Raw genomic sequence first — 27,188 nt, 5'->3', positions numbered from 1 at the left:
TCTGCCACCTGGGTACTTTACCCAAACCTCATGTCTCTTGACTGTCTGGGTCTCTTCTCCAACCAAATACCATCCTTTGACCTGCCATCTCTCCTACTGAAAGTCCTCCACTTCTTCCTCCTAGTTCATGTTTCTCTTTGTCTTCAAAGTGGTGGTTAACACAATCTCAATAAAAACTGTAATTATCTGTGAGTCCTTTATGAATGAGTGCCTCCTGATCGAGGTTGTTGGTGTCCTCTCAGTGACACATCGCTCAGTGGACCCTGTTCTCTTAATCTGTACTTGCTGATCTGTGGCTCTATGGGTAATTTTTCATTTTATCCTTTTATGTCTTTTCTCTGCTTTCAGAGTAGAAACAACCTTAAGGTAGAGACAATATCTGAGATTTATTTATATCACTCAGCAGCAATTACAAAGCACTTACTGAACGTACAGCGTGGCTTTATGTGTCTGTATCTAGCAATCGATCATAGTTATTTACATCTATTTACCTATCATGTGCTAGGTGCTGTGGGAGGTACTAGAAAACAATGATGAGAAAGAATTTAATTACCTTTGCCTTCATGGAGTTTGGGGGAAACAGATATTTATCAAAAGAGCATACAATGAAATGTAAAATTACGGCTGTGGTGACAGAGAGAGGAACATGGTGCCATCAGAGCACATAAGAGGGGGAATTTAACCCAGTTGGGAGAGCTTTGAGAAGAGGGAGGGATGTCCCCAAAAGGAGAATCACATGTGTAAAGCCTCTGTCATGGACCGGGACCAGATATAGTCAAGATATTGAAAGATGGCTGGGTTGCTGGAGCTCAGAGCATGTATGTAAAGTACATGGGAGGAGTCAGGAGAGGTAGGCAGGGGCCAGCCTAGGCAAGACCCTGTGGAATATGAAAAGGATTTCGGTTTTTATCCTTAACAATGGGGAGCTATCAGAGGGACTTAAGAATAGGAGGGGATGTTATGGCGATTCAAAAATATCACTATGTGGAGGTAGAAGGAGGTGGGCAAGAATACCAGGCACGGTATCTTTCTGTGCTGTGTAGCAGCTCAGTAAATGGTACTCACTGACTGAACAGTTTGTGGGGGCTTTGAGTTCTTTCTAGGTTCACTGCATCATGAAGTTTTAGCTTCAAACTGCAAAATCTTGAGTTACTTGATGTATGGGTCTGAATTGTAATATAATCAGTCTCCTTTAGCTTTTGCGAATTGTTGATCTGATGAATAACAACAGACGATGTTAGCTCAGAATTTACCTCCGTGCTGGATACTGTGCTAAAGCCTTGATGTGTATTATCTCATTTACTTCTCAGTATGGGCCAGTGAGGAAGGTGTTTTGTATCCCTATTTTGTATGGATTTAGAGATGTTAAAGACCTTGCTTCAGAGAGGAGTGATGGATCTAGGACTCAAATCTAGGTGTTTCTGACTGCAGCCCTCACTCTTAGCCACTATGTTACAGCAGTTCTAGTTGATTCGAGCTTTCAGTACTATTCCATTACCTTTATTACAGAAAAACGATGTTCCTTTAGCTCTGAAACAAGGTACGATTAGGCTAATTGACCAGAAGCTCCTTCCAGAATCTTGGTCAAAGCCCTACATGGCATCAGGTCCCCCATTCTCCACTTTGCAGGATGTTTGATTATATATCACACAGACCGGGCGTTATGTCTGAGCTGACTGTTGCATGTTTTGATCTTTTCAACCACGTGAATAAACCTCTGTTGTCCTTTTTTCTTTTACAGAAATCTATAATTAGATGAGGTAATCATGCTCATTAGCCCAAGTTACAAATAGTATTCCAATAACCAACTTCTTCCTCAGGCAAGCATCATCAACATCAATTAAGAGTAACTGCCAGCAATTGGTAAACTATTAGTTGAAAAATGTTTGCCGTAATGGTCAGAGGAGTCCTTTGCCTTTGGCCTGCCATCTGTCTTGTGCTATTTGTTTGTGTTTCTTCTGTCTCCACTTTTCTGCCTCCTATGGCAGCCTCTTCTTTAGTTGTAATGAGTCTGTCTAAAACTAGCTTGTAATTCACTTGCCTAAATAAGAAAACCTAATAACAGAGCATTGAAAATTTTAACTTATGGTATCTCTATGATAATTAGTAAAATTACTTGGGGACCTCAGAAAATGGAAGCAAATCATCTTTGACCAAGCATGACCAGTTCTTACCCTTTGCAAGGCAAGGTTGAAAGCTCAAGCAAAGAGTAGGTGAATGGGGCAACACCGGTTAGCAGAGCTAGGAACAACCATAGCAGGATACCCTGCTGATTATGGGGAGATGACTATGGAAAGTTCTTTGATGAACAACACAGCCTGCGAGACTGGAGAAGAGGAAGAAGCATTTCATAGGGATGTTGAAAGGATTAAGGTGTCTGCAGTTTGACAATACATAGATGTTGTTGGAGGAAAGGAGTCAAGAGTTGGCAGATTCGTGTGTTTATGTCCCCTACCAAAAAGTTTTAGGGAACTACATATTGCAGAAGATATGGTTTGTAAATAAACTATTGCACAATGGCTATTATCGATTTTGCTCAAAAGTGGGAAAGGTTCTCAAACTCATCTGTTTAGGTAAGGGCTGTGGGCAAGTAGAGGTGATAAGCACCCAGCACTCCTAAGGTGTGGAAGGAGAATCCTGACCTCTCACTTTTTAGTTTTCTTCCCATATTTGTTGTTGTTGTTATTGTTTTCTTAGGACCGTTTTTCCTCTAAACTTTAAAAAAAAAAATTTTGTTAATGTTTTATTATTATTTTTTATTTTTGACACAGAGAGAGAGAGAGAGACAGAGCATGAGCGGGGGAGGGGCAGAGAGAGAGGGAGACACAGAAACCGAAGCAGGCTCCAGGCTCTGAGCTGTCAGCACAGAGCCTGACGTGGGGCTCGAACTCACAAACTGCGAGATCATGACCTGAGCTGAAGTCGGATGCTCAACTGACTGAGCCACACAGGCACCCCTAAACTTTTGACTGGTCATAGGACATTATAGTCTGGCATTGACTTTGAGGACAAAACCAAGGCCTTCCCATTTCTTACCATCTTATGCTGATACTGCCAGTTTCAAGACAAGTGTGTCAGTACTTATTTCCACGTACAATGTCCATTATACTTGCACTGCCTTTATTTTTCTGTCATGCATTACAACTTATTATCCAAGAAAACAAGGAAACAAGCAAACTTGTAAAGAACATGCCAGGAACATGTGGGGGGTAGGGAGGGAAGGAGATGCATTTTTATTCAAGGCCTCTTATATCCCAAGAACTCGATTAGGTGTTTTATACAGCATGGTTTATTATGTTAGGTGTTTTACGTAGTATAGTTTATTTAACACTCATGATGAGCTTGAAGGGGACAGATGAGGACACTCATGCTGTGAGAAGTGAGGGTCAGACACTTGGTTGGAAGCTTCTAGAACTCAGATTCAAACTCTGACTCTCAGATGCCCCCTCATTTAGCCAGGCACATAAGTATTACTCTGTGGCATGCTGCCTATGTAAGTATACATAGCTTTTGTATTTTTCACTTTTTCTTGCAGCCAGAGAGGTAGAATAAAATCTAGGAAAGTGTGGTGTCAGAGAGGCCAGTGAATAGATACATGAATGAAGAGAATATGTAAACTACGTATTTCCACTTGTAGATACATTCTCTTAAAGAATCTGCTACTTATATTTGCTCTCTTTTTTTAATGTTTATTTATTTTTGAGAGAGAGAGAGAGAGAGAGAGAGAGAGAGCGCGCGCGCATCTGAAGCAGGCTCCAGGTTCTGAGCTGCCAGTACAGAGCCTGATGGGGGGCTCAAACCCATGAACTATGAGATCATGACCTGAGCTGAAGTTGGACGCTTAACTGACTGAGCCTCCCAGGTGCCCCTGCTTATATTTGCTCTTAACCGGCTCTCTATTGGCTCTGGTGAAACTGTAAAGTAAGCAAGTTTCGTCCTCCAATTTGGCGTTCTTCTATATATCTTCCTTCTCTCCTGTGACATCCTAGAATCCTTGTATTGCTACGGACTTATCAGTGACCACCAAATATGGCAACAGAAATAGGCAACCAAATAGGCAACTATTCCTAGCAGTATCCTATGCTTTAAGGATAGATCACACACCAAATTTTTAAGTGTACATAATGTTAACTGTAAGCACAATGTTATACAGTAGATCTCCAGAACTTTTTCATCTTGAATATCTGAAACTTTATACACATTGAACAGCAACTCACTATTTCTCCCTTCCCCCAGTCGCTGACAAGAACCACCGTTACTTTCTGCTTCTAGGAGTCTGACTATTTTCGATAGCTCACGTAAGTGAAATCATGCAGTACTTGTCCTTCTGTGACTGGCTTATTTCACTTAGCATTATGTTCTCAAGGTCCATCCATGTTGTAGGCATATGACAGGATTTCCTCCTTTTTTACAGCTGAGTAATATTCTGTTGTAGGTATATACATATCACATTTTCTTCATTCATCCATCCATTGATGGACGGTTAGGTTGTTTCCACGTCTCGGCTATTATGAATAGTGCTGTAATGAACATGGAAATGCAAATGTCTCTTTGAGATCCTGGTTTCAGTTGTTTAGGATGAACACCCAGGGGTGGGATTGCTGGGTCATGAGGTAGTTCTATTTTTAGTTTATCGAGTCAACTCTGAAATGTTTTCCATAATGGCTGTACCAATTTATATTCCTACAAACAGTATACAAAGTTTCCCTTTTCTCCACATCCCAGCCAACGTTTTTTTTCTTTGTTTGTTTGAATAATGGCCACCTAATAGGTGTGAGGTGATATCTTATTGTGGTTTTGACTTGCGTCTCCCTGATGATTAGTCATGTTGAGCATCTTTTCATATGTCTGTTGGCCATTTGTATCTCTTCTTTGGAGAAATGTTTATTCAAGTCCTTTGGCCATTTTTAAATTGGATTATTTTATTTGTTTGTTTTGTTGATTTGTAGAAGTTTCTTATTTCTTGTGGATTTTAACTCCTTATCAGCTATGTTGTTTGCAGATATTTTCTTCTATATGATATGTTGCCTTTTCATTCTGTTGATTGTTTCCTTTGCTGTATAGAAACTTTTTAGTTTGATCTAGTCTTGCTCATCTATTTTCATTTTTTTTTTTTTTTTTTTTTTTAAATTTTTTTTTTTCAACGTTTTTTATTTATTTTTGGGACAGAGAGAGACAGAGCATGAACGGGGGAGGGGCAGAGAGAGAGGGAGACACAGAATCCGAAACAGGCTCCAGGCTCCGAGCCATCAGCCCAGAGCCCGACGCGGGGCTCGAACTCACGGACTGCGAGATCGTGACCTGGATGAAGTCGGACGCTTAACCGACTACGCCACCCAGGCGCCCCATCTATTTTCATTTTTGTTGCCTGTGCGTTTGGTGTCATATCCATGAAACCATTGCCATGACCAATGTCATGAAGCTTTTCCTCTATGCATTCTAGGAGTTTAGTGGATATCCAGTTTACCCAGAACGATTTGTTGAAGAGACTGTCCTTTCCCCATTGTTTGTTCTTGGCACCCTTTTCAAAGATCACTTGACTGTATATGTGTGGGTTTATTTCTGGGCTCTCTGTTAGATTCCATTGGTCCATTATTTGTCTGTCGTATACCAGTTCCACACTGTTTTGATTACTATAGCTTATTAATATGTTTTGAAACTGGAAAATGTGACACCTCCAACTTTGTTCTTTGTTTTCAAGATTGCTTTGGCTTTTCAGTGTCCTTTCTGGTTCCATATGAATTTTAGGATTTTTTTTTCTATTTCTGTAAAAAATGCTATTGCATTTTTGTTAGGGATTGCATTGAATTTGTAGATTTCTTGGGGTAGTATGGATATTTTAACAATAATTAAGTTTTCAAATCTATGAACACAAGATGTATTTTCGTTTATTTGTGTCCACAAGTGAATTTTTAGAATAAATGAATTCAATAAGGTTATAGGATGCCAGATTAGTGTATAAAAATCAATTGCATTTCTATATAAGAACAACCAACAGTCCAAAAATGAAATTAAGAAAATAATCCCATTCACAATAGCATCGAAAAGAATAAAAACTTAGGAATAAACTAAGCCAAAGAGATGAAAGACTCATACACTGAAAATTACAGAACATTGCTGATCTCCTTTTAACAAAACTTGACCTGTCCTCTAGGACCCTGCCAGATCACGGGCAAGCTAATCTGGTAAAGAAATTCAAACTTAATTATAAATGGCTTACTGGTTTATCCTTCCCACATATTTGCCAGGAGTATTTTAACCCAAAGGTATGTGTAATAAGGTAATACTGTCTGAGCTGCCTACAGGTGAAATATTTTTAAATGAATATTTTAAAAATTGTAAAATGCAACACTTAATGCACTATCTAGTATAACCAGACCTGTGTGTCTGTGTGTGTGTGTGTGTGTGTGTGGTTAAGCATTTGAACAACATCACATACATTATCAGATATAAATAAAAAGTTATTCTTGGAAAACCTCTCTGAAATTATAATGCAATTTAGTAAGAAGACATGATTTCAGGGTTCCCCACACTGCATACATATATAACTTTTCAGTGAGTCTGGAAAAAAATACAGTTTGGGAAGAAATGCAATAATAAGGGAATAGAACTTTTTGATTACTTACCATTTGCTAGATACTTTGCATACATATTTCATTTAATCCTTTTTCGAACTCTGTGAGGAGGTAGATGTTTGTCCCTTTTTACAGATGAGGAAACTAAGGCTCAGGGAGGTAGCGCCCAAGGTCATTCTTTTTCTTTCTTTTCTTTTTGTTTCTTTTCCGAGAGAGCACAAGCAGGGAAGGGGTGGAGAGAGGAAGAGGGAGAATCCCAAGCAGGCTCTGCACTGTCAGTGAGGAGCCTGATGCAGGGCTCGAACCCACGAACTGTAAGATCATGACCTGAGCTGAAGTCAAGAGTTGCATGCTTAGCCGACTGAGCCACCCAGGTGCCTCCAACTTCACTCTCGACGTAAGTGTGGATTTGAAGCTGGATCCACTTGCCTTGAAGCCTGTGTTTTCACTCTATACACCAGGTGGCCAGCCAGGGAATTGGTGGAGAAGAGGGTGACAAGATCTGAAACCGGAGTGGAGCATTATGAATTATAAGCTGCCCTGTCTGGGAAGGCTGCACGGGACAGGCAAGGCTGAGAAACTGCTTGATGTCCCTGAAGTGAAAATTTTTCAGTAATCTCCAAATTTACAGCCCAAATCAGGTTACAGTAGTGGTGAAATTAACTAATGGCTGGCTTAACTGTCCTCAGGTGCATCTTGAGGTCTTTGAGATCACGGAATAGGTAGGTCCTCTAAGGGTGGACCGGGGGCCTGAGGATGGCATAAGGAGGAGGGGCAGGTAGGGCGTCCACATGATTTTCCTCTAGACACTGGGGACACTCTATCCTGCTGATCACAAGGAGGATCTGGTCTATGTGCTGTTCCTTTTTTTTTTTTTTTTTTTTAAATTATAGAAACAATCACTTCAGTTTCATAAAAAGAGCATTCACTGTCTCCACAGTTACTGAGCTGGGTAGGTTCTCGTTGTATAAGAGGAACTTGGCTGAGTGACTTCAAGATGTTCTTGAATGTCCCAAATCCTTTTGTTTCTCCTTGATGTGTTTTCACTGTCATTTATTCTGTTCTCCTGGGAACATCGGTACACATGACTCTCTAGCTTTGCAGTTCATGATATATTTATTATGAACCAAATCCTAGCCTTATGCCTTAGCATGGCAATTAGTGAGAGGTCTTTAAAAACAAATTGAAAGGTGATTAAATTCAACTAGTATAAGATGTGAGCTCTGAGGATTTTTTTTTTTTTTTGGAATTGGCATGGAATTCTGTCACGTGCCATTTTGATTACATTATCATCTGGTATTATGCTGTTGATTTATTAAAACTGGATCTAAAGATGTTATAATCTTTTGTCCTGGTAGTAGATCTTTCTGTTATGACAAAACTCCCTCTAACAGTCTCCTCGTGAAGGGCTCTGTCCTTGCTGTTACTATCCTGCTGTGTCCCTACAGTAGGGACAACTCAACTGATGGCTGTCTCACAAAGACAGAACCTCCAGGGCCACTGATGGCCCACTTTCCGCGCTGTCAGCCCCAGCAAAACCCTATTCTGCTTTGTCCCCTTCCCACCCACGATGGCCAGTTACTGTGGATGAGCCTTATCATAATGGGTGGCAGAAAGAAGTCCAGAGCAATTTCCTGTTGGCAGGGTGCTGATGCGCGACCGGGTAGGGCCCCTGGGCATGGGTTTTGGAATATCCTCTGACCGTTTCTTTTTTGCCCTAATGAAAAACTTCCTGGCTTCTAGTACTGCCCCTCTCTTTGGGGGCAGCTCTGATTTAACCTAAATTCAGTAGGTAACAAAAGTTTTCCCGACCCTCTCCTCCCATCCTTTTGGCTCTGCCCGCTCCCCCTTTATCTCTTAGCAAAGGAAGAGGACACACACTCGGACACCCCCCCCGCCCGCCACCCCCCCCCCCCCCCCCCCCCCACACACACACCGCGCACGGTGCTTTCTTGGCACCTGGTGACCGTCTAGGAAACCTGAGCACCTTGAAAGGCTTGTGTCCCGATCGCCTTCGGGGCCGGAGAAACTACTGCATGCTAACTTTATGCATGGGATTCGAGAAAGGGAGAGTGTGCTCGGAGCACAAACAGGAAAGCCTGACATCACGGAGCGGCGGAGCGGCGCGGGGAGGAGTCTGCGGCGCCCTCGCTCGCCGCGCTCCCTTTGTGGCCCGAGTCGCGCGCACCGGCGGCGGCGGCGGGTGCAGCGCGCGGGTCTGTGCTCGCTCGGGGCGCGGCGGGCGAGCGGGCGGTGGGGCTGGGGGCGCGGCGGGCGCGCCGGCCGAGACCGCGTTGGGCCCGGAGCGGGGCGTAGGATGCCGCGGCCGCGGACCGAAGAGAAAACTGAGAATGAAATTGCTTTGGCAAGCTAAAATGGTAAAGAGAACTCTGCCTTCTCCCGAGGCTTCTCTGGTGGGGAATCTTCTGCCGCTTTCTCCGGGTGTGTTTTGGACTCTCTCGGAGCGGACGGGGCCATCCGATCCCCTACTTGGGAGCTGAGGCTGCCTCGCTCCGCTTTGTACGCTTTCCTCTCGGCGTGTCTTCTTTTCAACGACACCTACTTTGTCGGCAGTTGCCTCTGGTGTGTCTGGGGCAGATGTTTGTCGGGAAAGGGAAACTTTTAAGGACAGAGGACTGTTAGTCGGGGTGAACCCGGGAGCGCTCCCGCGCCCCGGCGGCTCTTTAACACCACTCGGGCTGTAGCTGGGGACGTGGAAGTCCAGGGGGTCGCGCACGCCTTTTACTTGCGGCTGCATGATGATGTGTTGCTTTTTCTGCACTTGCCAGATTCTTTTCCGGAAATAAACACTTTTTACCTCCAACCCCGCTAACTTTTTGGGTCCCAGCACAGCAAGAGGAGAAAAAGACACGGGGAGCGTTTCACTTCCAAGGGAGTCAGGGCTCCTGGCGTTTTAGACACTTGTTTGTGCCTGAGTTTAAAATGTAGTATGCTCAAGTAACTGAGCCACTTATAAAAGTAGTACAGACTTTATACCAACGAATTATTTTTCTTTTCACTTAAGTGGGGGGAGGTGTTAATCAGGATTAAATCATAGTGTCTTAAAGAAGGAGGGGGGAAAAAAGACTTAAGAAAACCCCCTAAGTTGTGTGAGTGAGTGTAGGAAAAATAACTACATGGAAAAGTCCAGGGATCTTGATACCACAGGAAAGGGCTGGGGTCCAAGAAAATTTCAGCATTCCTTCTATCGCAATGTGTCTTGTATTGCTCTGATTGTAATATTTATTTTGAACAGCCCGTCTTGTGCCCTGAGTGCTGGTGTAAGCAGTAAAGCAGCTGGGATAGATTGTGGTTAGCAGAGAGGAAAAAAAAAAAATACTCTTTTTCTTTCTCTTTATCCCATCCCCTGGCAGAGCTCGATTCAGGACTGGGGTGAAGAGGTAGAGGAAGGAGCTGTTTACCATGTCACCCTCAAAAGAGTCCAGATTCAACAGGCTGCCAATAAAGGAGCAAGATGGCTAGGGGTGAGTAAAGCTGGAGACACTGTGAACTTTGGAGCTGCAGAGTCTCTTGTTCTGTGAATATCATTATTATTTAGCAGAGGCAGGCTTTTTTTTTTTTTTTTTTTCTTTCCTTTGTCGTCTTCTTCTCTTTTGGCCTTCAAAAGGAAACTGCCAATGACCGAGTGTTTGCACTAGCTGTTCAGGTCTGTTTTTGTACTTAATGTTTTCCAAAGCATCTTCCCTAGGTTTGTCAATAATTCAGAACCTCTTAGAAATGTTGAGGCTTTTGGCAAAGAGAGTGGGGGTGGAGTGGCCGAAAGTGACACGCAGTAACAAGGACCAGAAAGCAGCACTCTGTGCAGACAGCCATAAGCAGTTTTGCCCATATGGCACCTTTTTCTCTCCCTGTCCTCTCCCTGTTGATGCTGAGAGCCCCTCTCCTCCTGTACCTCTACCACGTATCCAGGATGCTCAGGGCACAGACCATTCCTGATCTGCTGCCTACGGGGGGAGGTGGTGGCAGATTTCCCACTGTTACCTCCTTTCTGCAGCCCGCGAGGAGACAAATGCACACTTAGTGTCCACGACTTCATATGTAGCATGCACAGAGTGCTGGCTCTTTGGAGAGTCACTGCTTCCATAAACAAGACTTTTTTCCACCAAGGTTCTAAAATCTTGGTTGAGATCATGTGAGTTATCTATTATCACCTAATGGCTCCTTCGGCACATCCCCGTGAGAAATGGAAAGCTTGGCGACAAGGATCGCTACTCCAGCAAATACCAACATGTGGAAGAACGAAGGAATTCTTGATCTGGAGATAGAAGTAATCCTCAAGAGGCAGCAGTGAGAGGTGATACAAAAAGCCTTGAGAAAGAAGATCACGGTAGGCTGGAGAGAGGGGATGAAGTATGGTCTCACCTGGCCTCAGGCCAGCTGCACTCAGCCTTCATAGGGGATGGACTTGAGAGCAATGAAGATTGGGCACTTGTATCCAATCTCTACTGGCTTTGGGTTTCACAGAATTCAGTGTTTGAGCAGCAAAGGCGGGATGTGAAGGAGGACAGGAAACCAAAGTGCCCAGAGCCTCACGTCGAGACCAGAGGCAACACGTTAACTTATAACTCCCTGAGTTTAAGGCAGAATGGCCAGCAGCCGTGATTTCCTCTGCTCCGGGTCCGCTAGTCTGCTGACACGGGCGTTCATTGCTTCGGGCGTCCCCAGCTATCTCAACTCGGGCCTTTCCTGCTCTGTACTTGGGACCGAGGTACCTCCCAGTAGGGCAGTGAACTGTTAGTCACATCTGCGGGTGTGGCCTGGAAAGGTAGGAATCTTCCGTTTGAAGACCAGAGGTCTTCACTTGTCTAACAGGCACCTTACTCGGAATATGATTTTCAAAAGCACTCGGTGCCTCCCCAGCAGACCTGACAGGGAAAGCAGAACCAGAGTTCTGGCAAGTCTTCACTTTATTTTGGGGGGTTGTGTGCGTCTTATTTACATGTGGTATTGATGTGGTGTGGCTTGTCTGGGTATTTCAAAATGATTCACAAGTTCTAAACCAGCTGCCTTTCACAGGGTCATTATGTTTCCTGATGCTGTGTTGTTCCTGTCTTTCTAAGGAGACCAATGTTACTTGGGTGACAGTTTTAGTTTTCAGCCAAACACAACAGCAACGAATGAATAAGTCAGGGGAAAATGGAGGGGTTAACTCTATAGGCGCCAGACACACAAGGTATGGTTCGCTGAGATGTTCATAGTTATGTCGTGATTCTCACTCACTTTCTGTTGCCAGACTCTGCCTCTCTTCTCTCCTCGCTCTCAGTGTGCTCAGATGTATACAGAGTTCAGAGTTGGTTCACCATGGATTTAGCAGTAGAGCTGAAATATCGAGAGGGAGACAATGTGAAAAGATTTCTTAGAGTGGATAGAAGAATCTGTCCCTTCTCCATTGCAACAAAGTGTGATTTGTGGCTACCCTCCCAGACCTCAAGAGCATGTTCTTAGGAACTTTCCAACTCTGATCCCACGTGTTTCCTTGTCTTTGGTGTCCTGTTGGGAAGCTCTGTTTTTGTCCTTGGAATTCCAGACTTAATTAAATGCGACTCAACCAATTGAGCCATAGGAATTGCAAACCCTTCTTTTGAGGACTGAGTGGCTTCTCCATATTTGTTTTCCTACATTCCAGTAGCCCTTCCAAAATTCTCCAAAGCAACCAGTGTTAGGGTGAACTAGAGATGGAGGTGAGGGTATTACTGAAGTATGTCAATAATCTTATGAGGAAGGTGGTGTTGTGATATCTTTCCCCCTCCCCCCATAAGGAAACTAATGTCTAGAGAAGTTAAATTGATTTTTGGGTCACATAGCTAGGAAGTGGTAGAGGTTGGATTCGAACCCAGTTGGTTAATCTCTTGCTGTCAGGAGCTGCCTGGAACTTTCATACCATTTCCATAATAGTGGAAGAGAACATCAGCTCAGAAGACCAAAGATGCTTATGGTGTACTTATGCTTATGGTGTGCTTTTTGCTTAGATACTATCTGTGGTGCAGGACTTGAGTGATGGGACTTTCTCTTCTTTACATCCTGAATGATAATTTGAACCACAAATTGACATACTTGTTGGGAAGATATGTATCTGATTGATAAATTCTCCATTTTGGATGTATGAAGTATGGTGCACCAAAGATACGTATGAGATTATGTAGCACATGAGGGTGGGCGTAGCTCTCATTATATGTCTAAAAAGATTATTCAAAAAGCCTAAAAGACTGAGCACAATTTTTGTATTTTCTAGTACTCAGATCGCAAAACACAATTAAGATTCAATTTGGAAAGGATAGCAAAAATAATTCCGCACCCTCAGATGGGAAGTATCATACAATCCAAAACATTCAGAACATTCTTTTTTGGTTTGTGTGTTAAATTTTATGTTTCGTTGATCTTTTGAAGTAAAACCCTCTGCCTTTGGTTGTAAAATATACAACAGAATATGGCCCGGGCCGGGTTTACTTCTACATGTGGCTGCAGCTTTGCCTGTTGACAGTGAAGTTATGTTGGAAAACTTTGAAAAACCAAATATTATTGAAATACTGACCCCATTTTCCCTTTACAATAACTTCTTAGCCGAAGAAGCCCTCAAGGAGAAGTGGCTCCAATTATGTCATAGAATCATAAAACCTCAGGATTGGAAGGGACATTAAAAAGTCATTTCATCCAACCATTCAATTAGCTTGTAGAATGTTCAGTGATTTTTGGAAGAGCAAATGGTCAAAACTGGTTATTTTTCTTTGGTCTCAGTATTGCGGTTTTATATGGACAGTGATATGTAGAAATGATTGGAGAGAAGATCAGTATTCTCTGGAAGCAGGAAATGTACCATTTTAGGACGAATACTCAAATGGACAGAGGATAAGGATCCAACTCTCAGGGAAGGGGCTTTGGCGTCAGGAGTGTAGTCTGCTGTCTTTGCAATATGACAGATGGAGGGCACAGAAAATGCATCAAACCTAGGATAAATTCAAAGTGGGGATATTTGTTTCATAAACAGGATTGGTAGTGGTAGGTCACCTCAGCAAGGTTTGTGGGGTGTGGAATGGTCAGTGGGTGGTCACATGACTTTTCTCAGTTTTATGCGTCTGTGGTTATGCGGTCCTTGTGGTGGGGCCCCAGTTCCTCCCTTCCTTATGTCCTGTATTTATCACCGTGCCTCCCACATAGGCCCTTGTTGGGTTGAGTTGAAATGCTTGGTATCTGGGAGGCTGGTTAAGATAACAAATTAAGACAGGAGAAAGCAGAATATATTTAGAAAAAAAGGGAACCGGAAATCTGTTATAGAACCTAGTGTTTAGGATGAATTGTGGCCAGTCTGTGGGCCAATATGGGCACAGTTGCAAGATAAGCACTTGTCACATCTGAATCGAGAAGTCATCTCTCACTTGGATCCACTGTTTGGCTTGACTCTACCTGGTGGTTTGGTGATATTGCTATCCATGTTGCCTTCAATTAGTTCCTCAAGTTTTCAGCTAACTTCACTTATGGGCAGCTTCTCTGATCTCCCACGTTTGGAGGAGATACTCCCTCTGCATGTTCCAGAGCATCCTCTAATTCTCTGTCATGCATTCACCTCACTCTGTTGTAATGGTCCGTTTACTTGTTTGTATCTCCCACTGGACAAAAAGGTTGGCCAAGTGTGAACCGTGGCCATCTAGTTGGCAGAAACTCAACAAATGTTTGTTGAATGAATGGATCAAGCTTCGTCCCTTTTTGGGAGACTAATTTTGTCCTGACAAATATGAATGTATGGGTTGCTCCTTATTTAAAATGCAATGAGCACGAAGATGTTAGCTTATAAAGAAGAGGAGGGGCGTGTGGGAGCGAGAAAAATCAATTAGGTAATGATTACAGCTCTCTTAACATTCTTTCTGGAACAAAGCAGGGCACAAACAAAGGTAGTGATTATTCATTTTAAGAAAAAAACTCACAGTAGTGAATTAACTAGACCATTCCCCAGTGCCTTTTAAAAGGAGTAGACCCCATTATACTTGTCTCATTGCTGAATGGTGAAGAAAGAAAGGCAAGGCACAAGTTATAAAGCATTGGCAAATGTTACAACTGTGTGTGGTTGGGAAGCTCAGGGGCAGGACTTTAGAATTTTAAGGAGATAAGCCGTAGAGGAGCCCTTGGTTTACAGTTGGTCATCCATGTTTCCATCTAGGAAAACAGGCCCGTGGGTTGCATTATTTTTGTCTAGCAGAATGTTGAATTTAGGCTTTAGAAAGTAAATTTCAAAATTTAGCAGCCATCTGTAAGTGAATCAACTCCTCTTTTTCATTTTGACCCTGGGAACATGTTTCTAAAACAATCCACTAATATGGCAGCCTACCCCAACCAAGAAAATACAGTCCATTTCAGTTGCCTGAGATAGCGCTATAACGCTGGATCCTTTCACTGCTTTGCAAATCTCTTGGGATCTGTGTCAGAGATATTTAGCATGTAATTAAAATATCCAGTTCAGTTCACCAATTCAGGGGACACTCAGCTGGTTCCAAATAATGTGTCTACCTGCAGCAAGTACATAATAGTATAAATATAAGAGGGACATTGACTCCTGATACTTAAAGTATACGTTCTGTTAAGTCAATATTGTAAATGTATTTTATTATTTATGTGAAATTATAAAGAGAAAGTTTCTTGAAGTTTTAAATTTAGAAAGAAAGGGAGAGCAATATGGCAAATACTGTGCTTTTCTCCTTCCGTGCTTCGCTGAAATTTGTCACTGCCCTGTCTTACTTTAGTTTCCTTTGTCCATGGCGTCTGTTCGTTTTACACCTCCCCCTTCTAAATAGTTAGAATCTCATAGTGACTGTCTTACACATTTTATGTTAAAATATGCCATAGCAAGACATTAACCTTTCTACCATGTTACACTATGGGATACCATGATATCCTATCTCATGATATGGAAAAAAAAATTTTTCTGTAAACAGAGCAAGGAAAGTATTGGTTAAATGGAGGGAAGATACCAAATGTTGCCTCATTCCATTGGAAAAGCTCAGCTAGCTCAAGTTTGGGTTGCTGATGGGTGTGGCTATCTCCAGAGTTGATTTGGAGTCTGGAGTTTTTGGCAGTTTCTGGGTCCTCTGCTAGTAAACACATTCAGTATGAACTTCCTTGCTGCTATTGTTGTATGCTTGTTTGTATGATTCTGTCATCTGTGTTTGAGTCAGCTAAACTAGGCTTCAGTAGTATTCATTTTTTCATCAAAGACCTTTGTTATGTCAAACACCAAGTTAAGTCTTGGGAATCCAGCCTTGTTCTAAAAGAACTTACAGGTAGTAGGGAAGACAGAAACTTAAACTGATTACAATATATTGAGGTAAGTATGATCAGTGCCATGCAAAAGATCTGTGTGTTAGGGGAACCCCAGAGGGGATCATGTAAGTCAAGTGGAAGGTCGGGCGCGGGCACTCCAGGAGGGCTGCATAGAAGAGAGGACTCTTTAGTGGAGAGTTAACAACTGAGTAGGTGCTGGAGACAGGGAGCACAGGGTGGAGGAAAGCACAGAGGCTGGAAGGGAGACCACTGTGTGAGGCTCAGCATGGGGAAGAGGGAAGGACGGACGCCTGGTTCTGGGAAGGTGACAGGAAAGGAGGCCAGAGAGAAAGGCTCAGCCACGTCACTGAGAGCCTGGAATACTATGTTGTGGAGTTTGCTCAGCCCTGAATGCCGGATAGTCGTTGAAGGGCCTTAAGCAGAGTGGCAGGGCCGGATCTATATTTTAGCAAGATGATGGACAGCTGAGGGATGAATGCTCTGGAAAGGAGCAGACTGGGGTGTGGGAGAGGGAAGAGGCTAAACTGGAGGTGAAGTGAGGAAAGGGACGAGGACCTGAATGGAAAGGTGGCAGCACAACACAGGGTGGGGTGAGGGGAGGACAGTCTAGGAAGGAGGAGGGCGGGAGTGGGGGATGGGAGGCCTGGCAGGCATGGGTCTTAGGCACCCTGGCTTCAGAGAGCTTGTCAAAAACTGGGCTTTCTGGGATCTGCATCATCCTCTGCTCATTGGGTGAAATGTCCTGCAGACTTCAAGTCAGGCTTCCTCTGTGTATGTGCTAACAGATGCCTTCTTTCCTGTCAGAAAGGCCCTGCAGCCTAACCAGCCCCAGGTGTGCCTGCCATGTCCTGTCCAGAGACGAAATCTCAGTTAGGCTCACTGTGGACAAGGCAGCAAGCCGAGCTTGGTTCTCAGGTTCCAGAGAACTTTGAAGAGCGGGTGGTTTCTCTCTTCTCTCTCTCTCTCTCTCTCTCTCTCTGTAAGTCTTCTGTTTCCCTACAAACTAAACAAATTAAATCTGTAGGCCACAGAGAGAGACAATAAACATGGAACCCACAGGCCTGTGATTATAGAGCTATATTTTAGACAACAGCAGTTAAAACTTATAATTGTCATGTTAGAGACACAAGAAATTTTATGGTTGGATGTCTTGGCCTTTTCCCTGTCCCTGTTCACTGCCTTTAACCCCTCTTTGACACGGTTTGTCCCAGTTGCTGGCATCACTGCTCTCGGAGGCTCAGTCTGGTTGCTAGTTCCACTCATGTAAAAGAAAACAATTGGTTAAGATCTAATGTTTTCCTAGTTTACCACTACCACAATTTTAACCTCTCTCTCTCCCCCTCTCTCTATCACACACACACACACACACACACACACACACACACACACACACGGCCTAAATTAAAATGTCTTTTCACATTTTATTTTTTAGGATCTCCTGCATCTTCGGAAGGCCTCTTTTATATAATTATTCAAAGCCTGACTTTGTCATGTCTTTGCTTGTTTTTCCCTCAACTGTGTCATTTTTGTGATTAACTTGCACCATTTAGGAACCGTCTTTGGTTTAAAAAAGAGTAAAAACAGAGGAAGGAGGGAATAAAAGGTAGGGCAAGCTTACAGCATGAGATAAAAGACGCCACCTGGGAGGAGGCTCGGTGAGTCCTGTGAAGAGAGAATCACGTCATTCACCACTGGTCCTTTTGGCTTAACATTGTAGAAATACCTGGGCCTTGCCACCGATGTGGCTGCGGCTTGTGTCCCTGTGGTTGGGGTTCCTCAAAGCCATCTTCTCCCTTCCGCCCTGCAGGGCGTGACTTCTAAGGGGCTGGGATGCTGTGTTGTCGGTGGTTCTCAATGTATTTTCATCCTCATGGACTCCTTACCCTACACTTTCTAGCATTTCATTGCTTGTGCCCACGTGGGGTCCGTTCATTGGAATTCATTTCCACACGGTTAATCTTATCCCACGTAACCTTCCTAGACGTTTTCTGTCTGTTTGATCCTTTCGCCACAGAATTGAGCAATTCAGCTTTTTCCTTGATTCTGTTTCCTGCTGATTTCAATATCCATTCTCCTCTTTTATAAAAGTGAAGCTAAGGCCGAGTCTTTCCAGTTTCATAATTCTAAAGAAAACTGGAAAACCCAAAACCAGACTTTCCTGCTAAAAGTAGGATGTCTTTGCTCAGTAATATCAGCGGAGTCTCTCTAGAACCTTCCTGTTCACACTCTTCCCTAGTTATGTACCCTTGTCATGCCAGTAACTTCTGTCGCTGCTGGTGATGAAGCTAGAATATGTGGGCAATTTTTATCTAACAAAAGACCATTTAATGGATTTAAGTAAAAATAATCGAAACTGGATTAGATATTGGCTTAAAATAAAATGCTTTTGTACTCGTGACATTTCCAATTAAGACTGCAGCACTTGAAATTGTTTGTTGAGCTGAGACTCCTAAATAGAAAATTCAGGAAACCGGAAGCATTTGGTTAGTTTGTGAAGCACACGGAAGACATTTGCTGTTTTGTATCCACATGTTGACCCCCCCGAATGACACAACACAATGAGCATATCTATTTTAAAAACGACTTAGCCAAGTTTGTTTTGTTTTGTTTTGTTTTGTTTTGTTTTGACAGAGTGAGAGGGCGCAAGTGAGCGAGGGGCAGAAACAGAGAGAGAGAATCCCATGAAGGGGAGGGGGTGGGGAGAGAGAAAGAAGCAGGGCTCAACCAAAGTGGGGCTCGTGTTTTTTACCCAAAGCAGCGCTCGAGCTCACCTGGTGTGGGACTCATCTCACGAACCATGAAATCATGACCTGAACTGAAGTCAGATGCTTAACCGACTGAGCCCCCCCAGGCGCCCGTGACATAACCAGGTTTTAATAAGGCCCAGAGCCATCAAGGCCCGGATGGGGAATTCACCCATGGTTCTTTCTTCTCAGTTGGAGCCTTGGCGGGAGCTGGCACCTCCTGGTTGCTCTTCCTTTCTGCAGATATTTTCAGCAGGAGCTCTGGTTGAGGGAGGTCCCAGAGCACTGGTGAAGGGCCACTAGTCGATAATGTAAAAACTTTGTATGGTGACAGATGGTAACTACGCTTATTATGGTGAGTATTTCATAGTGTATATAATTGTCAAATCACTATGCTGTACATCTGAAACTAACATAATATTGTATGTCAACTATACTTCAACTAAGAGAGAGAGAGAGCACGCAGCTGTGCTCTGGAACCAGGCAGACCTGAATTCAGAACTTATACCTGCCACATGTGAGCTGTGTGGGTCTGAGCCATGAAGTCACCAACCCTCTTTAAGTCTGACTTGCTTACCTGTTGGAAGGACACCAGCACTACCTTCCTTCCTGATGGGGTTACTGTGATTAGTGAAGGAGTTTTGTATGTAAGGTGCTTGGCGTGGCGCCTAGGATACAACATGCACTCATTCACTGAGTGTGGGGCTCTCATCAGGACCCCACCGTCAGAGCCGTCTTTAGAACCCCGCCATGAAAACTTGCAGAAGCCCGGGAGTCTTTCTTCTCTGTGTCCCCTGAAGCTTAGGGTTGTATATAAACCAGATTGCTTAAGAAGTAGTATTAGGAAGGCTTCAAGGCATGTTCCTGACATCACTCTCTCATTTTGCACATCTGAGAGGAATGGCCATGGCAGTATTTAGTGATCCTTGCTTATTAAAAGTAATATCTATTGTGTTTTCTCTGTCCGGCTGCTTGTACCATGAAGGACGATTATTGTTTAGGCTCCAATATTTCACATTTAAAATTCCTTCAGTTTTCCTATATAGTTAATTGATTGGTGTGCTTCTTTTAATGCTTTAAAAATATTTTAGTACTTAACAATTATATTTGATATTTCTGACCAAAAAATAGAAGGGTAGGAAACCACTTTTCTGCATTGGTCAGCATTATGCTAATCGTTTTTTGTTGGGCATAATTTTAGGATGTTAGCAAACTGTGCTTGCACCGTTTGGACTAAGCTTGGTAAGTGCAAATAAGTCAATGCCACACATTGATTAGCTGATGCGGTCACTTGACCCCCAAACTAGGAATGAGCCGGATTGCTCCCAAGGTGGTCACGTGTCTTTTTTAAATCTTCAGTTTTCTCATCTGTGAAGTGGGGAAGATACCTGCTTTCCCTTCTGCCTATGAATATTGTGAGGATCATATGAGTTAATGTATATAAAAGTGCTTTTTAAAAAATATTAAAAAAATAAGTGTTGTTTAATGTTTACTCATTTTTTTGAGAGTGAAAGAGCAGGGGAGGGGCAGGGAGAGAGGGGGACAGAAGATCTGAAGTGGGCTCTGTGCTGACAGCAGATAGCCCGATGTAGGGCTTGAACTCATGAACCCTGAGATCATGACCTGAGCCAAAGTCAGACACTTGACCGACTGAGCCACCCAGGCGCCCCTATAAAAGTACTTTTTAATATGTAAATTACTATGCTAATATAAGGATGGTCTCATTGTCATCATTTAACTTAAAGTCATTTCCTCACCGCCGAAGTGTTTGATGGACGTATGGTCTGTCCTTAGTCTTCCCTTTCTACTCATCCCAGAGAGAATCTTCTCCATATTTTTTTCTTTCCAGTTGCTGTTACTTTGATGATATCTTCGTGTTCGGCAAGGAGTAGCATTTCCTCTGCCACTACCATTGTTACTACTAGTATATTCTGTGTGCGTTGAAAATGCAGACAAGGCTTCTCTCTATAGATTGGATGTGGGAAAAAAAATACCCGTATTCACAGGAGTCTAAGATAAATGCGGCGAATATTTTACATATGAAAACTTTCTTCTTTCTCATTCTTATTCTCTCCAAGATGATTAATTTTTTATTTTTTTAGATAATGCCTCCTGGTTTTGATTCTCCCTTTCTTTCTGGTACTTTTAATTTGGTGCAGCAAAGGGTGGTAAAGTTAATGCACCAAGGAATGGAAAATGCTTCCAGCCCTCCAGAGCTGCTGGAAAATCAAAGCTTGATTTGAGGCCAAATACTGATGTGGGACTTGAACTCATGACCTAATGCCAGAGGCAAGAATGTTACCAACCGACCCACTCTGACCCTCATAAGATGGAGGCATTTAAAATCCTTTCTTTGAGTAGTCCTATTGTTGCTTTCTGTGTTTTCTCCTCTCTTTCAGCCTTTTCCTACAGTGTTCCTGGCTTCCCTGTTAGGAATACAATTTTAGTTTTAAGATCTTTTTTTCTCACTGCCTTTCCATTTGCTTATTACAGTTGCTTCCTTCTTGCTTTCCATTTCTCCTGTGTGAGTTCCTTTTTTGTTGTTGTTCCTGCCCTTCCTGTCCTTCTTCTGGATTAAAAATAGCCTACAGGGTCTCTGGCTGCTTGCCCATGAACCTGACCTTCCTTCTATTCATATAGGGACCCCCCTGAGCATCTGAAGATCCTTTCCTCCTCTCTCAGGATACTTGAACCCCAGCATCCATTCCCTGTTGTTGGCACATATTCCCAGATGACTTACGGGCTAACTGACCCTTGTACTCAGAGCTGTAAATGAAAGTTAAATCTCTTACACAAAGATGCTGAACAAGTAACTTGTTCATGTTAAGCATTACCGATAAACACTGAATCCTCTCCGCATCTGCTGACTCTGTTGTCCTGCTAAAGGAGATGGGACTCTTGTGCCCTAACTCAAGGTACATGTTTAACATTCCTCTATGTGCAAAGCGGTGACTTTGTGATCAGCTGAGCCCCAGGAACCAGCTTTCATCCAACTTGCTGCTGTGGCCATCCCAGAGGGACCTGTTGCCATTTTGCTCCTTAAGAAACAGAAATATTACTTAAGGAGCTAAAGTTGATTAAAATGTTTCTTCATGAACATTCTTTGATTGGTGTTAGAGGATTGTGATATTCTTTACAAAAATGATTTTCTATCCAATGTTGACAGTCCACAAATGAGTGTCTGCCCGAGGGATAAAGGCTTGTGCAACTTCAGGTGGCTGGACCAAAACGTGCTGACGGGTCGCAGCTCTGATTTCAGCCCCAAACCTTAACCCGAACTCCTTGTTTTGCTGAGAGTTACAGCAACAGGGTTGAGGAAGGTTTAAAAGGTTTCCTTCCATCTGTCCCTCCAGCTCCCTATGTGGCTATGTCTCAAGAAAAGAACTAGCTGCCTTCTGACTTGAGAATCCAGAGTTACACATTTCATTATCAATAGTGACGGCCATGTTTACGTGCAGCTCTGACTTCCTCCTGTCACTGCTTATGCCACCATCAGCCTGAAGTGCTTTTCTGTTCCCTGATTGACTGATGAACTCCTGATTACCTTTCAAGTCCCAGCTCAAATATCGTCTTTACTCTTCCAGCCTTCCTGATCCCTTTTCTAGAATAATTACCCTTTCTTTCATCTGGGTCTCCTTAGTGCTTTACCAAAAGCTCTATTACAGCACTTAACACAACGTGTCCTTTTATTTATATATTTTTTTCTCTTTGCCCTGTTCATTTGTGGGCTTCAGGGGTGGGGACCATATTTAACCAGTCTTTGTATTCTCATCACCTGGGACCATGTCTGAGCCACACTTGGTACCCAGTAAGCATCTCATAAATTGTTTGACCTTATCTCTATTATAAAACGTGTATCTTTATGACTTTTTTTTTTTTTTTTTTTTTGGCCATTTGGGAATGTTGTAAATCCCATTTCTGAAACAAAAAGGAAAGTATTGAATAAGCTAGATTCAATTTCTGTTTTAAACTTCAACTAATGACACCATGAAAAAGGAAAGTGCTGCTTTTGCCTCATTTTTATTGTCATCTTTTTAAGTTTATTTATTTTGAGAGACAGGGAGACAGCAAGCAGGGAAGGGGCAGAGAGAGAGAGGGAGAGGAAGAGAGATAGAAAGAGACAGAGAGTGAGCTCCGAGTGGGGGAGGGGCAGACAGAGAGAAGGGAAGAGAAAATCCCAAGCAGGCTCCACACTGTTAGCACAGAGCCAGATGTGGGGCTCAATCTCATGAACCGTGAGATCATGACCTGAGCTAAAATCAAGAGTCAGATGCTTAACCGACTGAGCCACACTGGCACCCCTTGTTATCATTTTTTGACTACACATTTCGTGATCTTATGAAACTTGACTTAACTGTGATGGTGACCTCTACAGATGGAATGACGTGGTATTTAGAGTTTTAATCCATAAGTTTTGTGGTGACATATAGGTTTGAGTCATGGGTTGAAGATAGACTTTTGGGAACCCAATTCTGCTTTGAATTCCAAAGTTAGTTGACTTAGGGTTTTCACATATCTTGTGTCTTAATCTGTTGGTTCCAATTTGTTTCAAGCTTGCATTGACCCAGTGTCAAGCCAATTTGGCTGTGCTCTGTGCAACACACTTTTGTAAAAGGATCTGACACCCTCCATGCACATAAGCACTAAGGTTATGCACATGATGATGAAGTCTCACTGAGATTTTTGTGGCAGGCTTGTTGTGTAGGGCACTTTCCCAGGGTGTGCTCTCCTTACCAGGATTCATTGGCAAAAGGGACTTAAAAATATGTGACACAGGGGCGTCTGGGTGGCTCAGTCGTTGAGGCGTCCAACTTCGGCTCGGGTCATGTTCTCACAGTTTGTGAGTTCGAGCCCCGAGTCGGGCTGTGTGCTGGCAGCTCAGAGCCTGGAGCCTGCTTCGGTTTTGGTGTCTCCTTCTCTCTCTGCCCCTCCCCCGCTCATGCTCTGTCTCTCAAAAATAAATAAATGTTAAAAAAATACGTGACACAAATTATATGTTATTATATACACATATTATCTGTGTACTTTTCAATTTTCACAAGTAAAACTCAACTTCCTTTGTTCTCTTTTACCCTCCAATTTTCCTCTTCTCTGTGGTCTTGCATTCTTAACTCTTCTGTTTCTTCTTCAAATGAAATGCAAAGCCTATGGTGAAAGTTTTCAGAATTGTACCTGTTGTTAGGTGTTTTCATTCAGACTGTCCCAGTGTCATTGGGTCTGGCAAGATGGAGTTTTCTGACTGCTTCTGATCCTTCTTGCCTTTTTATGGAGCGTGCTTTCTTTATCTTTTCCTTTGCCTAGGGATTCAGTGGCATATATGTTTGCTTTGGACAGAAGGAAGCACCTTTTTTAAATTAATTAATTAATTAATTATTGGTTAAAGTTTATGTGTTTATTATTTGAGAGAGAGAGTACAAGCGGGGAAGATGGGCAGAAGGGGAGAGAGAAAAGTCCAAGCAGGCTCTACGCTGTTAGCACGGAGCCAGATGTGGGGCTCGATCTCATGAACCCTGAGATCATGACCTGAGTCAAACTCAAGAGTCAGATACTTAACTGACTGAGCCACCTATGTACCCCAAAGGAAGCATCTTTTAAAGCAATTCTTAAAGTCAATCTTAAAAAAAAATTTTTTTTAATGTTTATTCATTTTTGAGAGACAGAGAGAGTGTGAGAGAGGGAAGGGCAGAGAGAGAGGGAGACATGGAATCTGAAGCAGGCTCCAGGCTCTGAGCTGTCAGCCCAGCGCCCGGCGCGGGGCTCAAACCCATGAACAGCGGACGCTTAACTGACTGAGCCACCCAGGTGCCCCATAAAGTTATTAAAAAAGTGAAACAATAGGGGCGCCTGGGTGGCGCAGTCGGTTAAGCGTCCGACTTCAGCCAGGTCACGATCTCGCGGTCCGTGAGTTCGGGCCCCGCGTCAGGCTCTGGGCTGATGGCTCGGAGCCTGGAGCCTGTTTCCGATTCTGTGTCTCCCTCTCTCTCTGCCCCTCCCCCGTTCATGCTCTGTCTCTCTCTGTCCCAAAAATAAAAATAAAAAACGTTGAAAAAAAAAAATTAAAAAAAAAAAAAAGTGACACAACATTATATGTATTTTTTTAAAGAAGAGAAACAATCAGTCCTATATTGCTCTAACACAGTTGTTTATACATTTGCTTTTATCCCCCTGTCTTTGTCCACATGGTTGCAGTCATGCTATTTATCAGTTTTGTAATCAGCAAGATACATTTTTCAGAACAAATTCTCCGGAAGTTACTTTCTAGTTTGAATCTTTTGTGACATTTGTTATATTTCTGATGAATGCATGTGGACTTTGTGTTTGAAGAATATCAAGGTGATAGTCCTTATCATTGGTTAATAGGCTTCATTCCTATTCTTTTTCCTTGTGAAATCTCCTATCCTTTGTCAGGGCTCTGGAGCTTTCATGGGGAGCCTGATAGTACAGTGAGGTGAGAGCATGTGGGGAGTGGACCACACCCCTTTCTTCTGCTCAACAACAATGTGTGTTCTGTCCTGGGGCGCTGAGGACCACAACTCTCCAGGGCTACACTATTCAGTGTGGTAGCCACTAGCCACACGTCTGTTGAACATTGGACACGTGGCTCGTGCAAATTGAAATGTTCTGTACATGTAAAACCCATACCAGATTTTGAAGACTTAGTATGAAGACAATCATGTAAAATAGCTCAGTGAGTTTCCACCAGTGATCACATGTTGAAATGGTGATATTTTGATATAATGCACTAAATAAAATATATTAAAATTAATTTCATCTGTCTCTTTTTACTTTTTAAAATGTGGCTATTAGCAAATTTAAAATTACATGTTGTGACTGGTATTCTATTTCTATTGGTCTGTTGTTCTAAGGCCTTGCATTTAAAAAGGCAGGATGTAGTTTATTAGTGGGTTCTGAAATCAATTCAGTGGGTCAAAAAGTGGTATTTTAAAATTGGAACAGAACGGAAAGGAAAATATTAGAATGGCATTATTATGAAACTTTTTGTTTTAAATACGTGTGCATACTGTGTCACTTGTAAAATGTATCTTTTTGCTATGAATTATCATTAAAAAGGTTGAAAACCACTGTCCTAGGGTGGTCCAGCTTAATTTGGAGCATTACCGTGAAGCCTGGTCTGCTCTATATGAGGACGGGTTGGTCCCTGGAACACCATATGGATTTTAGGTCTGGTTGGCAGAAGCTCTTCTGGAACTCTTCAGCCAAACCAGACCCTGCGTGAAAGTAAACATGAGCATTAGAGTGTTCACCCTAAAAGCAGTAGCTACTTAGGACCGTCCCAGAGGAAATGAACTGAGGATAGCTGAGATTCGCCATCTGAAGTCTGGACCTGTGTGTCCAGCATTGAAGTGTTCCTTGAGCCCGGAGTGACTTTGTCTGATTAGTTTCTTCTTGGGACTTCCTCAAAATTGTCTCGTGGGTGGTGATACTTTCTAAGAAGCAGGGTGGTTTCTTAATGACTTTGGAGCCAAGCTGGGTCGGCCAAGGTTCTTTTTGACCCTTAGATCTTCCACCCACCATGTCCTGTTGAACTCAGAAGAGGCTGTACTCCAGGACCACATTGGTCCCTTTCCTTCCTGAGAGAAAACATGTCCTTATGACACACAAGATGTAGGGGCAGTTACCAGGGCTCTGCCTATGACTGAGTTATAAATAAAGGACCCTGAAAGCCACAGAGGGAGGTGGGGGGAAGGCTCCAGAAATGAAGTTTATGGGGTTGCATGGGCCTTGTATTTATTCTGAAAGTTGTAAAAATTCTTTTGGGCTGACCCATTTTTCCTTTCTTAATTAAAAAAAAAAATCTGGCAGGCAAGAGTAAGAAATGTAAAACATGTGACTAATGCTTCAGCTTTTTCTCCTGGAGCCAGAATCTTTAAAATTATACCTTAGATATGCTTGATGTTTTAAAAACAATTGCCCACAAAAGCCACCAAACATTTGTTTCTGAAACTTGTAGACTTTAGATGGCATCATTTTCAGGAAAGAGTCCAAAAGTGCAATATTTAGGAGTTACTGAACCGAAATCTTTTTTGGAGATTTTGCCCTAGTGAATTAGATTATCGTAGAAACTGGCAGAGGGCCAGGCAGCCTTTTGCCTTTATTTTGCTTGAGTATTTCCAGTCCTGTTGCTAGTCACCCAGAAATTTTGAGGGAGTTAGATTAAATGGCCCTCAAGATGAAAAGTACTGTGATTCCAGCAATGGACCGAATTGGCAATAAGGAAGTGTGTTTATGTTGACCTCTTACCATTCTGTACTTATCACAAACCCTTCATTCGTTTGTTCATTCATTCATTATTCATTTAAATTTGAGCCCATACTACGTGCCAAATATTTGCTCTTGGCCTTTGTAGGAAACTCACAGAATTTTAGAGCACTGATCACAGTGGATTTGAGGGCCTTTAAGGTCCATTTCCAGTCTCTAGTGTTATTTCCTGTGTCTCACCTTTACACGCTCCCCACTTTAACCTAACAAGGCTACTTCCCTGACCTAGAGTCTTTTTGTTCCCACTGTTCTGAGGAGAGAGTTGATGGAATGGTGTTTCGAGTCTGTGAGCATGTCT

At 42.8% G+C, this 27,188-nt stretch overlaps 1 protein-coding gene across 3 annotated transcripts in view; it reads left to right on the top strand.

Moving 5' to 3' along the window:
- The window catches only part of RGL1 (ral guanine nucleotide dissociation stimulator like 1), a 256,632-nt gene that overhangs the window by 121,722 nt on the left and 107,722 nt on the right, over positions 1–27,188 (top strand). Inside the window, exons 1-2 of one of the 3 annotated variants that reach the window (XM_060643728.3) lie at positions 8,736–8,953; positions 9,950–10,060. The exons of 1 other annotated variant lie outside the window; for it this stretch is intronic. In XM_060643728.3, the coding sequence (XP_060499711.1) occupies positions 8,927–8,953; positions 9,950–10,060 (138 nt within the window). In that variant the 5' untranslated portion in view covers positions 8,736–8,926. Of the gene's footprint in view, positions 1–8,735; positions 8,954–9,949; positions 10,061–27,188 lie in introns of those variants that run through there. One more of the 3 variants, XM_060643729.3, reaches the window with a different exon arrangement.

This window comes from Panthera onca, chromosome F1 (assembly GCF_046562875.1).
Source record: "Panthera onca isolate mPanOnc1 chromosome F1, mPanOnc1 haplotype 2, whole genome shotgun sequence".
NCBI classification, from domain to species: domain Eukaryota; kingdom Metazoa; phylum Chordata; class Mammalia; order Carnivora; family Felidae; genus Panthera; species Panthera onca.
The sequence above is the reverse complement of the archived record's forward strand: the minus strand, read 5'-3'. Positions and strand labels throughout refer to the sequence as shown.